This window comes from Cyclopterus lumpus, chromosome 6 (genome assembly GCF_009769545.1).
Source record: "Cyclopterus lumpus isolate fCycLum1 chromosome 6, fCycLum1.pri, whole genome shotgun sequence".
Taxonomy (NCBI): domain Eukaryota; kingdom Metazoa; phylum Chordata; class Actinopteri; order Perciformes; family Cyclopteridae; genus Cyclopterus; species Cyclopterus lumpus.
The window spans coordinates 17,434,234-17,450,864 of NC_046971.1; the positions used below are offsets into that span (position 1 = coordinate 17,434,234).

Sequence of the window (16,631 nt, forward strand, 5' to 3'; positions counted from 1 at the left end):
GCGCATGCGCAGTGCAAGTGCCCCCGGAAGTACATCTATGCACGCGTAGATTTTTGACAACCTTAAAAAGACTATAAAACAACTACCTGGCAGCTGTCTCCGGACAAACCTTTCCAGTGATGCCAGTAAAAAGACTACTGTAAGTTTGTCACCTACTTTCTAGGCGTGAATACGCAAAAGGACGTCCCCGATAGAGATTTAATCTTTGCTAGTCCGCTTACTGTCAGGTTGTTATAGAGCAAACCCAGCTAACCTTAGCATGTCTTGGGCTTCCAACTGCTCCCCCACCCCCTTGGCCCCTTCTTGTATTCTGAAAGCAGCTTTTCGCACATGTTTTTTTTCATTTATTATTATCAATATGCTCACTGTCTCTGTTAGAATAACGTTACCCAACAATAACGTATCCAGAATTAGCCGGCTATGCTAAAAACATACTGCCGTAAACGGGTAGCTCGAGTCGTAGTGACGTTACAGTAACGGTGCAGGTTACCATGACATCCAGTTCGTTTAACGGTGTTTCTGTCTTTACTTAAAGTATTATTATTATATTCTACACCGGGGCAATGCTGTCATTGTACCTATTGCAGTCATGTTTGGCTTCCACATGATTATATTTCCAATAAATTAAGTTACATATATGGTTTGATAATATTGTATTCAACATTTATGCCTTGGTCAATTACTTTTTTATATTCTATTGCAGTATCTTGAATTCTTGGAAGATGTTGTGATATAGGCTCAACACAGAGTTAAAGTATAACTCCATCATGATTTATTTCGTAGTTATATAATTATATAATACTATAATTTGTATTGGTAACAATAACAATCTATTCACCAAATTAATGATTTACTTCCGGTGAACACCTATCGGGAAGTATGATGGTCAGGCAGGTTATAAGAAAACAGCGGAACTATCATCTAAAACATCTTATTTGGAGGTACAACTGAAAGTAGGTGAAGTATCTGATGTTGGTAATTCAGGGAATTATTAGTTAGTTTCAGGGAAACTGTGTGCAGGCAGGGAGCTAATGCATTTCTCCTCTGGCCATCACCGTTGTATTGTCTTTAAAGAAACTTCTAGTGACATTGTATTTCTCTCAAATGTCTCATTGAGGACAAATGTAAGGAAAGACATTACCTCTCTTTTGTACCACAGCCAAACATGTAAACATGCCATGGCATGAAGATATTTTAAAAGGTTCAAACTAATGTTAGTGAAAACGTTCTGCTAAGCTCTCTCTACACCTCCTGCCCACCAAACGGCAGACACAGTTTTTGACCAGCTGCTGAACATGGTGGAGCGTTTAGCAGCCAAGTATTTCCATACGTCATTACATACATCACATCAAGGCACAGCATGTGGTTTCTGTGATTTGGATAGCAAACCTCAAACAGTGATCACATCCTGTGGGTTTTCATTACAGAGCTCTCTTTTGAAACTTTGAATCTTTTCTTTTCTGCTTTTAACAAATGTTGTCAACAAAAGGCTATAGAGAATGTTACCACTTAATTCTACATGATTGCTTGTTATATAATATCCTCCCAGTTGTTAGTGGGATTGTATCAACTACAGGATGTCTAGGAATGATACCGGAGATGATGCAAGTCTGTCTCTCCTCAGATACCCTCTCTACCAGTTGGGAAACCCTCAGCTGAGGATCTTCAGACCCAGCTGGTTCCTGACTCTGGTGAGGCCTGGAAAAGAGCAGCCTCCTGACACTGTCCAGTTTCGCATCCCAATGGAGTAAGTCTTTAGTTGCAGATCTTCCCTGTCATCAGGCATTGATGCATTAGATAAATGCAATGATTCAGCTGATAAAATAACAAAGTGAAAAATGACCAGCACATTTCCGCATGACTAAAATGATGAATTAACAAAATGTGTTAACCATATGGTGTAGTGTTTGAATTATATTACGTTTGAATCATCTGTTTTGTTTATAATCTCTTTAGGAAGTCAAGTTGTATGTGTTGTAAGCTATATGTATGGAGGCAGGAGTGTGGATATGATACCACCAAAAAGCCATGATTGCCCAACATAAATGTGGCTAATGTGTGTCTGCAGTATCAAACTGGTCACCTGAATTTAAACCAAGTAATGGACAAAAAACTGGATACTGAAGCTAAACTTTGACACTCATTTATTATATTTATTATTATTTATTGATAATGACTATTGTTATTAATTATCTGATCTAATGCAATTTTATTTAATAGACAATTACTACTGTTATTTTATTTGGCATCAAAGTTATTTCAGGCTATTACTTTTGTTTGAGTATAGCGTACATATGGTTCATGTTTTAGGCTGCATTCATTTGTTTTTACTGGCACGGTAGCAGTCTTGCTGGACCAGTACTATGTAGCTGGGCATCATGGCCACCAGGTGGCGAGACAGCCTCAAGAACCGGAATCGCTGGCTCGTCCTTAACAGTAAAGTCAGCTCTTACCCCTCGTGTCTGTCTTCAATGAGCTCAGTTGCAATGGTGAGGTGAGGTCAAACAAGCTTTTATTTGGTGCTGCTGTGGAGGTTTGAGCCATGTTGTAAACAGCCAGACGTCAAACATTCGTCATCTAGAGGAGCCAATATTAATATCTACACAAAAATTAAAGCAAAATGTTCTTGATCGTTTTCCAAAACTCATGTCCAATAGTAAATACCACTTAAGTGCCTCCTCACTCAATGCCTTTGGACGTGGTCAAGACGATCTGCTGAAGTTCAAGCCAAGCATCAGAATGAGGACTTTGAACTTGGCATGGTTGTTGGTGCCTGACGTGCTGGTTTTGAGTATTTCTTAAGCCGACAATAAACTGGGATTTTCACGCACAACCATTTTGAAGGTTCACAAAGAATAGTCAGAAAAAAAAGAAAATATGCAGTGAGCGGTAGTTCTCTGGGTAAAAATGCCTTGTTTATGGCAAATGTCAGAGGAGAATAGCCAGACTGGTTGGAGCAGATAGAAAGGCAAGTAACTCAAAGAACTACTCGTTAACATCAGGAAAATGAGGCTACAATTGGCACTGGCTCTCCAAAATTGGGCAATAGAAGATTGAAAAAACGTTGCCTGGACTGATGAGTCTTGATTTCTGCTGCGATATTCCGATGGTAGGGTCAGAATATAGCGTAAAAAACATGGAAGCATGGATCCATTCTGCTGGTGGTTTAATGGTGTGGAGGATATTTTTCTTGGGCCTCTTTGTACCAATTGAGCATCTTTTTTAACACCATAGCCTACCGAGTATTCAAGCCCATCCCTTTATGACCAAAGCTGACACATCTTTGGCTCAACACAACACATCACATCTCAAAGCTCAAACCATCTCAAACTGGTTTCTTGAACATCACAGTGAGTGACTAAAAGCCTCCTCATTTTAGTCTTATCTTATCAGAGAAAACAATAACTATTTAAGTTTATTTTCAGTCAATTATTTATTGAATATAGTCAATCTATTCCAGACCAAAAATTCCCCATGTTTCTTTCTCCCTAGGCCTGTTGTTTTTCATTTGTAACTTTAACTTTAGTCCTCATGACTGCTTATTGTGTGCTACTTGTGGAGACTTGATATTGCGGCACAGGAAAATGAACAGCTGCATTAAAAAAGTGAGTATTTTTAGTCATTAGTGTTATGATGTCTGTGTAGCGGAGTTATCATCTCATTTTAGGAATTGGGGGAGGGGGGTGGAACACTGGTTTGGACAACATAAATTTCGGTCATGAAACTCAACAGGAGGTTATTTCCAGTCAGCACTTGAGCTGATTTCGACTACCTCCTGCGAGCCAAGGTCACTGAGGTTAGCATTGCTCCTCAGGTGATGAGAGCGCCAGAGCCCACACTGGGAAGAAAAATTGAAGTTTGAGGCAGATCATCTATGTGTCTCTGGTGGGGTTTAGACCGTAATCTGTTCATCCAGGTGCCTGGCCTCCCACTCTGATTCTTGCCTCCTCTCTGCCAAACTCCTAGGGTGCTTATGTAATTGTGTGTGTGTGTGTGTGTGTGTGTGTGTCTGTGTGTGTGCACACTTGTCAGTGTGGGTTAGCCAGTTTGTGAAAATGGTGTGTGTGTGTCTTTGTGTATATATGCACAAAAGTGGGTAAGTGCAGGGTGCGTGTGTGTTTATAAGGGTGTGTAAGGGTTTTTTCCTCGCAGTCTTTGATGCCTGGGTGAGGTGCATGGCTGATTGATATGCTGCTGGGGCCTCGGTGTGCACTTGAAACACTGTTATTTCTTTACTTTTCATACACACAATGAAGTAAATGGACAACGATGGAGAGACAGCGACACAGAATATCACTCCCACTTCCAGCTTATTGATGAGCCTGAGTCATTACGGGAGTGAAAGCTGTTATAGTTATGACTCTTGAGGGAGGGCGGTTTTCGCGTGGAAATGTTGTATTGCCGAACAGCTGTTCTCAAGACAATAACACATAGTGGCCTTTATCTCATTGACACCTGGGAGACAGTTACAAATGGTTGTTGGTTTTGTTCTCTCCTGCTTTAGCTTTCCTGCTTGTTTGCACTATCTCTCACTTGCTATCATCTGCGCATGTCTTTGCTCTGTCCCACCCTGGGCTCTGCTGTTTATTGTGCTTTTCTTAAACACTTTGCAACGCATCCAAAAACCGATCCCTCTTTGGCAAACCTTTGAGACACCTGGATGGTGTTTCCTCATACTTCTCTTTCTACCTGCTGGAGGGACATATTGTATTTGTTTGTCTTTTTGATTGTTCTCAAGCCTTTTGTCCTATGTTAGTATTTCCTCTCTGCTCTTGAAGGAACATCATCAAGTTTCTGGGTACACACACACACAAACAAATGACGCAAACACACAGAGAAAAGAACACACTGCATGCTACTATGCCGTCTAATAACTATGAAACAAGACCATGCTGCGGTTTCTCGCTGTAATCCGACATACACAAAATGACCCCGCTACACAACAGCTCACATTGTCTTTCCACACTGACAAGTGTTGAGAACCTGTTGGACACAACAATGTTATGATCGCCATTATAATAGGGATGGGTATCGTTTTTTTTTTCTTTCCGATACCGGTGCTAAACCGATACTTTTAAAACGATACCGGTGCCTGAAGCGCTACTTTTTTAAACACAAAACAACGATTGTTGACATTAAAGAAAGGCCTTTTTATTTATTGCCAAGGCACATTTTTTTCATCAAACTGAACAATATATTAACTGTTTAAAAGTATACTATAAATAATACAAAATCTGTGGCTTCAAACTACAGTGTCAAACTTTTTAACTTTAATCTATGAACAATAACAACAGTTTACAGTATACTTAAATAAATATAAAGAAATACAAAACACACACAAACACTCTGTATACACCTTGAAACTTCAGCAATTATTTTGCAGAAATATAAGCATATTTGGCTTCTCTGGCAAAATAAGACACCGGTTTTCGGTACCCAACCCTACATGGCAATCACTATGTTACTGCTCGCCCGTTCCAATTAATTAACACAGGGCTTTCACGCTAATTAAACGTGGTCTATGTCATAGGAAATCATTTAGCGAGCCAGTAGAGGAGTGTAGGAGTAGTAGAAGTGACTTCTGGTTCTTTGATCTATTTCTTATTGTCAGACCAAAACCCGAACAATAAATCTAATCCTTCACACGCTGCTCTCATACTCTCAACTTCTCAACTGTCTCTTCTAAGTCTCAGGTTCCTTAATGGCTTTCCCTCTAAACAAAGTATGCTATTATGATCTTGATACTTAGTGTTGAGCAACTTCTGTGCATGTATTGTCTCTGTAGATGGGAGGGTTAAAGTAGTGAGTGTGCGTATCTCAACCCAAACCCGACAATGGGGCTGGCTGACAATAAGGAGCGGCTTTCTATCGCCTTTCATCTGCGCAGAAAACAACTCCTGTTTCATTCTCACCACTAAGCCGCTCTGACACAATGTACTTTGATGTTGTCTGTGTGTGTGTGTGTGTGTGTGTGTGTAGACTGGCTGGTGTGCCGTCAATGTTTGCTGTACATAAAGGTAACACATTAAATGAAGTCTGAGAGGCTTATTAAAACGCACAGTGTTCACATATCAGAGGGACAATTCAGCTGTTTGTCACCGAGGAATGCTCCGGCTCTTTTGAGACCTGCGTTTTCAAGTTGTTAGTTACGTATGTACGCCTGGTCATATTCGGTTTGGCATGTATGTCATCATATTGTTCACTTAAACCCTACATAATGTCGTTGTATTAGCTGATACAATGTCAATTCAAACTGAAAATGCTGTCAGCAAATTATAAAAATAACATCCGTGTCACTATTTTTTACAATGATATTTTGGGGTAATGTGAGGCAAATTGGATACAGAAAAAGAGAGGCCACATAGTTGATGACGTGTTGAAGGATTGAGACTCCTCCAAACTGCCGTAAGCGCCTGTAGCCGGCAACTCTGTATCACCTCTATGTGTGGCTGCATCCTCTTCTTTTCCATTCCCTTGTAATACTTAAAGTTGATCTGCTGACCAAAAAGGCCCCATAAAAAAAACAAATGTAGATGCAGCCCAGTTTCTATCAAACAAGGAGCCACATTAAAAGCTTTTCAGTGGTTTGCCAAGTCAAGTTGCAAAAACAAGCAACCTTTCCAAGGAGGATTCATGGTAGCCACAAGAAGCATGATGGTCACTGAATCATCCCTATACAAAGTAGTGTTCAACTTAAAACAAGAAGGACATGTCAACAGCATTCTTGGATCAAATGTTGTTATAGTGATTGCTAATTATGTGGCACGGCATTCAGTTTATACAGCAAAGTACACACACCAATTTCTGAAGCATGACTCACCGTGATGACCAAGATGAAACTGAACTACCAGATCAACATAATTCTTCAAATAACATTTCTTTCAGTTCCCCACTTTCCCACCACGAAACCAACTGTTTGTTGCTAACCTGAGAAAAGGATCTACATTGATATGCCTTATCATACTAAATTATATGTTATTATGGGTCATATATTGAGGACATGTTTGTACTATACCCATTTGATAACGTTACCAAGATAACTGATGCCTCAGGAGTTGTTTGACTGAAACATTGAACCTGTCTTTGTAATTGTTGTGGATAATATGAAGAATCGCCACATTTAAGTATTTTGAAAATTGACTGACCTTTTCTCCTTTTGTGGATTTTATCAACCTGTTTAGGTCATAATGATTCACTTTCCAGTGTTGTACCTTTTAGTCTCATGCAGTAAAAAACCTTGAACCTTGAACCTTGAACTTGTAAGGAGTAACATTGATGCAATACAGTGTTGAATCTCTTCTAAACTCAATAGGACATCACAATTTCTTATTTTCTTTACCGTCAGTTAAGAAGAGAGATTTCAGCCTTTACAAATATTATTTAGCCAAAACAATCCAGATCTGCTTAACTTTAGTGTTTCAGTCCTTATTGTGTATTATTTATGAGTGGGTGGCTGTATAGGGCGCCCTTTATGTAAAGAGAGACGCCACCCATTCAAGTGGCATGTAGTCCCTGAGCTTTCAGAATACATTCACTATTCCTATTGTCAAACACAGTCAATGCTGCCTCTGTCCTGTCTCGCACTTTTTCAACTGTGCCCTTTCACCTACTTCTCTCATATGCACAGGTGTAAATGGACTTTAAACTACTGGAACTGATACTTACAATCTTCTTGGCTCAGTGTGAGTTAGCCCACATTTGAGAATGGGAACTAACCAGGAGCATGTAGATTAATTGTAGCGGAAGGATTACATTTGAGAGCAGCTGATAGAGGTGTGCAGGTTAATCTGCAGATTCACAAATCTGATATATTGTCACACGCAAACAACAAAGGCATCAGGTTTACCCAATGTCTTCATCTGTGCCTGCATCCCTTCAGAGACCTATTTCTTTGAGCACTACTTGATATCACATTTAGGCCTTCCATCTCTCCTTGACACCTCCCCCTGAACAATGCAGAACAATATCACTTTTCAATGGTTTTCTCACAATGATGCCAGTGTTCTTGTTTTAAACCGGCTCGGCAACAACATACCACAATTTAACTTAGTCCATCGTCTGCGTCATCAGATGCCCTTCTTGGTTTTGCCTTTGGAGTTCTTTCATCATCTTGGGCGAGGGATCTTTGCAGCGTGTGTGTTTGCGTATAAATATACCCCAGTTACTGAGGAACGATGTCTGTAGCCCTGGCAGTTGCTAGAGGCAGGTTTTTGTTCTTCCTGTAAGGCAGAGGTGTGAAAGGTTAGCTTGTGGAGAAAGATGGGTGTTTATACTGGGATGATGATGAGCTAGCTGCATCACTTTTGGAGACACCACGCCCTTTGTCTAAGTTTAGCCTTGTTTATGTGCCCGCTGAACTTGACATTTTCTCCTCAACTTTCACCCCAAGGCTTTATCTTAGACTGGATTCCAGTTTTAGCTGAAATGGGAGTCCTGTATGGACTAAGGTCAGAGAAAAACATCTATCTAATGCAACCCCTCTCAATTTAGTGTTGTGTGTGTGTGTATTCATTGTTAATCTATAAATATAGTGCTCAGTATAAATGAGTAGCCGCTATGTATGTATATATGTTTGTCGCATTTTCCATTTGACTTATTACTGCTATTGATAAATAATAATGTATTAGTTTGATTTGTGTTCTCTGGTTTTCTTTTTCTTTTATTCTTGTGTCATGTATTTGCTTTTTTAAGCCATAGCTAGCACCAGTTCATCAAATATATATGTACATGCGTAGGCATCTTGTGCAGAGTAACGTGACCATGCTTGTGCATATTTCATATAGCTCTGTGTTTGTGGTGACTGGATAATTTGAGTGTTGAAAGCGGTAGGATTTAGATTCTCCCCATTAATCAGGATCAGTGTTCCCCTCTGCTAATGATCCAGACGAGACTTTGCAGTCCCCAAGCCACTCTCCTTTCCTCCAGTTCCCCGCCCCTGCTTTCTAGGAAAAGCTGTCTCTCAGCGCTATCACTCTCTCTTTCTTCCTCTTGATCTCAAGTACCCCCGGTCAGGCCGCTCTGCTTCATTGCCCTCCAGCACACACACTGTGAGATGGGGGTTATGGGGTTTATGGGGGGAGGTGGGTGCAAATGGAGCAGAAAGGCGCATCTGCATGCCACATCAGAAACACATTTCTCTCTTCTCGACTGGGTAAAGGGAGAACAATAGTTGCAACGAGACCGTAACGAGTTTGTTTACAGCTTTCTTCACACAGTGATGCAGAAACTCCTTCACACTAACACCCTCAGTGTCCTAGACCAGAACAAAAAAAAAAAAAAACGTACTCAAGAGTCACCCCATTCAACCACCCTGTTTCTGTAATGTGGAAATCAAATGTGGAAATAGTTCAAGTACTGTAAATGTCAGCCTAGCTTGCTTGATAAACACAACTGAGCAGGTCAAATGGAAGTGTTCTAGGTCTACATCAGTGGAAGCTTTGCCAGCATTTAGCGTATTATAGAGGACAAGGAAATTGTTTGTACAGCATGGAAACATATATTACATCATTCTTGGGTACAAAGAGTCTTTGTGTTCACAGATGGGATTTTCTCAGGCAAATGTTTGCTTCAACCTAATATTGTAGCTCAAGGTATTGTAATATTTCCTCTGAACAAAAATAGAGAATATTACATTATTCTGTTCTACCAAAGAAACAAATGAGGTGATAGAAGACGCCATATCGAAGGCACTCATGTCAGACCACAGCGTCGCTATTAAGCACTTTGTCCGACGCATCTGGGAAGTGCTCTCTACCAGGCTAATCCAATTGGCGAGATTGATTAGCAGTTAAAAGCCTTTCTTCCTCTGTTCATAGCAATCCATTCCAAATGCTGCCCAGTGGGCGCGCTTTAGCTGGGCTGGCCCACCGGATCAGTTGGTGCCAGGTCCACTTCCTGTGTAGGGTTTCACCGGGCGCGATCAATACATGCAGACAGCTAATTGGATGAACACTGACACTCACATTTCTCTTCTCTCCACTTTATGGTCCAGGGAATAAAAGCTGAATATGGGTATATATCGTAGGGGAGTGTCCTGTCCGTTACAGTAGGTAATATAACAGCAGAGCTTATGGGAATGCAGTGTGGAAATAGGCTGTATCATTCCTACGTAGGTGTCAATGAAGTGAATGCGGTGATCCAGCATGTAACCGTACACGCGCTCAAACCACTCCCCATGCAAACGCTGATGCTGGATGCCTTGTTTAACCCCCATTCTCCTTTTCTCTCCTTGTTTGTGTGTTTTTCTTGTCTCTGTTTGCTCCGTACATGTCTGGACAGAATGACCAAGTGTGACATAAAGAACTACCTGGAGAAGATCTATAGCGTCCCTGTAGGAGCAGTCCGCACCAGGATACAGTTTGGTGAGTGTCTCCACTGCTTTGCACATACAGAGAGATATTACATGTACAGAACCTAGAGTGCTAGACACTACCTCATGAAATTATTTGTCATAGACTTACTAATAGTAAAAGTAGTACTGGGCAATTTATTTTCAATGGCCCCACCAACAGTTAGTATTTACACTAGCTCATGCTATGGATCCTCACAGGTCCATTCCAGTCTTAATTAACTGAGACCTGACCTGTGACCCGAATGAGGGCCAGGTCCAAATTGTATTTCATCTAATTTAATCCGGTTATCCTGCTATTGCCATGAGGATCTGTCTCCCAATATGTCTAATACCAAAATGCATCCAAGTGGACTCACAACAATATCTGATCACAGGGGAACATTTACTCTTTGATATGAAATGGAGATTGTGAAGTGAAGTGCCAGAAAAAATGACATATTCCTACTTGTTTTAACAGCAGAGTAAGTTAGTTGTTGGAGTATCATGCTGCCCCATCGGCTATTGGTCTGACCTCTAAGCCTCGGGGGCAAGGTGCTATATTGCTGGGGTTCTGGAGTAGCCAGTGGATATCCGGACTGGGACCTCCTTTCGACTGATTGTTCATGGGTCAATTTCAAATCAACTCCATAACTTCTAGCTCATGTAACATTTTTAGATATAATGTGTGGACAGTTCTCTTATATTTATCTTGTATGTATCTCTGGAAGGCCAATTGTATGCAGCAATTGTTTTGGTTCTCTCAGGCCCGAAGTTAAAACTCAAACCCGTGGCTGAATTAACTGGCATGAACATTACACCTGGAGGGGTCTGTGTCATCACATGGATTTGGCTTTATCTTTGTTTACCAGTAAACAATATATTTAATTAAGACGACTGGAGAACAAAAAAACTAATGAATACATGCAGGCAGGCATTATTACCTGAGTCACTGACCATATGACTAGAAAAGCTTGGGGTGGAAGAACATTACACACTTCATGACTGTACATCTATGTAGAGATATGGAGCCCGTCCAAACTGGTGAGAGAAGGTGTTAAGGCGTTGGCAAAAACACTTGATTCATGGTATGCAATACCGAGCCGCAAATATTTCATCCAAATTAAAATCCTAAAGTTGTACTGCAGCTGCCGTGAGTAAATCGAGCAAGTGGTGTCCACACACACACACACACACACACACACACACACACACACACACACACACACACACACACACACACACACACACACACACACACACACACACACACTCACACACACACACACAAAAAAAAAACACACTCTGTATGCTGAGCTCCTAACTTACACCAAGTATTAAACTCTGCCTCTGCAAACACTGTAATATATATGAATAGTTGATTTGATAATTTGATGAACAAAAGGTAACTTTAAAACAACTTCCTACAATAAAGAATTATTATCTGATACATTTACATATAGATCGAATCATTTTGGAATTTGATAAGAAACTATTTTATACAGTGTTATACTAGACTACTTACCACAGCCCAATGTTGAATATACTGTTAAATAAGTGTTTCGTCAATCCGTACAATCTTTAATTAAAATGTGTATTTGAAATATCAAACATTCACTATATGTAGCCTTGAACGTCCAGAAGGTTTAACTATCGGTTGTCAACTTGAATTGATTTTACAGTGGATTCCAGCGATGAAAACGTTTCACAGTAGAAAAGCACCAATTCAAACTACTCCAGAAGCATAATCCCCCAATCACTATCCATCCACATACTCAGTGACATTTATTACACTCCCAAAGGTATTGTTGAATACAATCGTAATTGCCTCGGACTTCCCATTGACATGCAGCAGCGGGAGTGTTTTCCAGCGGCTAGTTGCGGTAGTTGTTAGCGTGCCTGGCTCTCCTTTCTCCCTCTCACACACAGCTGCTTATCTGACAATCTGCTGCAGCAGCATTCCAGCCTCCAGCTGTCCCAGGACACTCCACGCTCCCTCCACGCAAACACATACTATTCACTTACAAACTTGCAGCCTCAGGGCCCTAAGTGCCCCATCCCCTCCACACACAACCCAACGCCAGAGCCCCCCTCCTGTTCCCTTGTCAAGGATGATCATAGAGCCAACAGTGTTGAATCATTGACTTAATATTCCTCTTTACTTTTTATTGGGGAAAACCCGCTTACATTTGCATGAACTGATTTTGGGTTCCCTTCTAGTCTAACCTTTTAAGAACAGAAGTAGAGGACATATAGGTGGCTTGAAGTTGGAGAGATGTTCATGGATGTGCTGAGAAGAGTAGGCACAAGCTCCTCCTGTGCTGCGCCTGAAGGGCCACGAGGAGCCCCCTCTACCTCTGGAGGAGAGAGTGGGAAGGAAAGGGAGGGAGGAGGAGAGAGGCACCTAGCTTAGCCTAGCCTACAGTTTGGAGGACCCATTAACGCAGTTTATTACGGCTGTGTCGTTAAAATCTAGGGGAAAAGGAAAGCCCCTCAGTAGGGTGGGTGGAAGGAAAGCAGTGAACTGTGGGGGGACTGAGAAGAAAGGGCGGCTCAGGGCCCCCGGTGTTCCAGAGGTGCGTCAGAGACGGTATCCCTGTCTGCGTCAGGAGTTCCACTCCATTGGCAGCATAAAGACGGCAGCAGAGGAGAGCGAAGGGCGCAAACGACCCTTTCTTCCCTCCATGGGCGGCAGGGGTATTTTGGAAGGAGTTGCCATGGTTACCCCTCCGGCCTGGGATTTGTAATGTGATAGCTGGCTGCCAAACCGCAATCTCAAAGTGGGAGAAATTGTGCTTGCGTTTGCGAGTGTTGCATGAAAGCTCTGTCTGTGTGTCTGTATGTGTAAGGAAAGGCCCATCATGTGAATGAAGAAAAACACTTCTCCTCTGTGTGTGTGTGTGTGTGTGTGTGTGTGTGTGTGTGTGTGTGTGTGTGTGTGTGTGTGTGTGTGTGTGTGTGTGGAGGGACAGGTCAGTGTCTTACCTTGCGCTTTCAAAGGTTGTAGCAGTTCCCTGTGGATTTCCTTAGAAATCAGGAACACACACACAGGCACACACTCTTCGTTACCCTTGTCTCCCACCCACACATGGGCCTCCTGTTAGGGGGGGGGGGGGGCTGCTCAGGGCTTTCCCTGAGCGCTGGGCTACATATACGACACACAGATACCCAACACACACAAACTACTCATTACAGCGGTATGTTTCCCTTGTTTTCCATGTCATAAACTGTTCCCATGGCAATGGAAGGACCTGTTTACTTGACCACCAGGGTCTTATTGAGATTAGGGTTCTAAGTTTGATACTGTTGATACTGTACCTGTGTGAAGTGCCTTTAAGTTTAATTTGAAGCCAGACTCCTAACCTCACACACACACACATGCGCACACACACGTGCACACACACAGAGCATCTCCCAGAGTCCTCTACATAGAGAGGTCTGACAGGAGAGAGGATGATGTCATCATCATCTCCAGCTGGGGAAGAGTTTAACGTGTGCAGTCAACAAGATCGAGCTCTGCTTTACCACACATACACACACAGTATTCTCTGCACAGAAATGTATAGTAACATATCTGTTGTTCAAATAGGAATTAAACATAATGTGATTAGTTCACCGATAAATAGTCAGGATAGTGTTTCGTCATTTTGCCTCGCGGTGGACTTTTATTAATAAATGACGATTATTTTCTCCTTTGTAATTGATTATTCATTTGGGCTTAATAACATCATTACTGAGAGTCCTAGATGGCATCATCAAATGTCTTGTTTTATTAAAATACCATTCAAATCAAGGTAATTCTTCACAGTGATGAAACAACACTAAAGCAGTCCTGCACACTCATCAGCAACAGTATCCACCAAGAACCAATACAACTCGTTATAGGGCAACTACCTTAGTACAGAAGCAGTACAGCAGTGACGCTCCAGTTGACACATTTCCATTGTCTTCACAGTATATTGTCATATTGCCCAACCCAATTCTCACCATATTCATAAATGTCACCATCATCACTTTGTCCCACTCTCTGCTCAGAATTTGCTCATGTTTAGTCTTTCCTGTTTACCAACAAATGTAATACCTGCTGTTCTGTGTTTTTCAGGCTCCAACAAGAAGAGGAATCATCTCAACCAGAAGGTTAAGCAGCCTGACTATAAAGTAGCCTACGTTCAGCTGGTAAGAAGACACACACACACACACACACGTACACTCATCCTCCCACTCCCAGGCTTTTCTGGTTGGTGTGTTGTTTGAGTAGCGTCAGCTCAGTGACTCCTGTTCTGTACACAGTGGGAGGTGGAGATCCCTCCACAATAACTTTCTCTCTCTAACACCCAGCCCTTTTTTTTATTGTGGGGGAGGCATTATTAAACACAACACCCAGGGGAAAAGGGCATTTTAGGGGCCTTGAGGCTTCAGCTTTTGTGTCATGAGCTATTTTTGAAAGGGGGACTTGCCGGGTGAGGAAGGTGAGACGGCTTAGTTGATGTTCCCCCACGGAGCCTTGAGGGGCCGGCAGCCTTTGAAGGTGAGCTCTCGAACTCACTCTCAGACAAATGCAGGTACGAACAGACCAAACAACAAAAATGAACATCAGTGTGCACACATGCTCCGCACATTTTTTTTAACAAGCACTGTTCCTTCACCTTCCATTTAAAATGTTCTCAGGAGAGAATCCTCTAATGCACACACATGCGTCCATGCACACAAATCACGCAACCCTACCTTGCATCTCTCTCTTGTGTGGTTCACACACTCTGGCTGCCCCCCTGAAAAAGCATCAGTCTGGGTTCTTGCAGAGCCTGAGGGTGAAAGGTCGTCTTTGGTTACCTGCCAGACTTATTACAGGAAATATTGAGATATGTTTATCATCTGGTGTAGCTCTCCTTTCTGGGCTTGTGTGCCATAAAAGGAATGTGAGCACTCATTTGCACTTTGTGTGTCTGCGTGTGTGTGTGTTTGTGTGCATGTGCGTGTGTGTTTTTGAAGGGACACTCCTGATGGTGGTGTGTCAGCCCAGACTCACTCATTGCATCACAGCTGTTGCCTTCACACCTGTGTTTGAGGTGAGCGTTGGGTCAGGAAGGCCCATTCCCTCCAGGTCTTGCCAATGTTTGAAGTCTTTGAAATCAAACAAACCTCCCTCCCAAAATGTCAAAAAAAGTCACTGTTTTTATGCGCCTTTGATGCAGACGTGAAAAGCAAGGGGCCTTTGTTTTCTGCCTGCCGTTTTGATCTTGCCCAGACAAATCAACAGCGGTGTAGATGCTTGTTTATGCCACGCCGCCCACCCAGCCATCAATCTTGAAACGGATGAATAATGAAAATTGTATAAACACGACATTTGAAAGAGGATACATAATTGAAACAGCCATGAATCTTTAAACGGGGAGACTTCCTCTTGTCTGACACCAAGGAAGTGGCCTGTGATTTTGTGTGCGTCTGGAGTCGGTAGTGATGTTTCGGTCTCACCAGAGGCACATGACGATGATAGGTGTGAGGAGGCAGAACGACACACACACATAGACACGCACACTGTGACTTGTGTGCATCATTCATGCACATTGTGTCCTCTCAGAGGACCTGTGTTTTTCCTTGAGTGTCATTCGGTCTGTAGTCGCAATCACGTCGCGGTTTTCTGAACGTCACGGTTTTCTGAAGTCATGCTGATTTGATGGTGAACAGTGGGTAGAAATACTCGGATGCAGGCTCTCTTTGTGCTTTAAATGGCTTGATATAAAACCGAATATCCGGCCTATTTCTCTGGCAGGTTTTTGGAAAAAACATTCTCTCGTTTAACTCTCTTTCCTACCTCACTCTCTCTCTCTCTTGTGTACACACACACAACACACGCACACACACAGCTCCAGAAAACCCTCCTTTCTTTTGCAGCAGTGGGTAGAAAACAAGATTGTTCCTAATTGACTCCACATGTGGGAGAGTGTTCTGTGGGTCGATGCTCACACCGCGGTCCCCCCATTCTACCCTCATCCTCCCCTCCGCCTCTCTCCCCTGCTCCCTCCATCAGCTAATATTGCAGCAGTAATACTCTCCCTCTCTCATTCCTTACTCTTTGTTTGTGGTTGAAGGGAGGCCTCCCGTTAGAGGGGTTCCGTGACAGCCATTTTCCTCAGGCTTACAGGGGGACCCCAGTAACGGGGGAAGAGATAGCATGTCTTGCATGTGTGAAATGTGCACTGTGTATGGGGAAGTGTTTTTGTGTGTGTGTGTGTGTGTGTGTGTGTGTGTGTGTGTGAGAGGGGATCACACGGGGGGGTGAGCGGGGGTGGGGGGTTGACTAAGG

The 16,631-nt window shown here is 42.4% G+C and overlaps 1 protein-coding gene across 1 annotated transcript in view; it reads left to right on the top strand.

Annotated features, from left to right (window-relative positions):
- Positions 1 to 16,631, top strand: part of mrpl23 (mitochondrial ribosomal protein L23) — a 30,329-nt gene continuing 13,698 nt past the window's right edge. The window contains exons 1-4 of the mRNA XM_034535510.1: positions 1 to 139; positions 1,625 to 1,747; positions 10,279 to 10,361; positions 14,430 to 14,503. Of these exons, the coding sequence (XP_034391401.1) occupies positions 120 to 139; positions 1,625 to 1,747; positions 10,279 to 10,361; positions 14,430 to 14,503 (300 nt within the window). The 5' untranslated portion in view covers positions 1 to 119. The remainder of the gene's footprint in view (positions 140 to 1,624; positions 1,748 to 10,278; positions 10,362 to 14,429; positions 14,504 to 16,631) is intronic.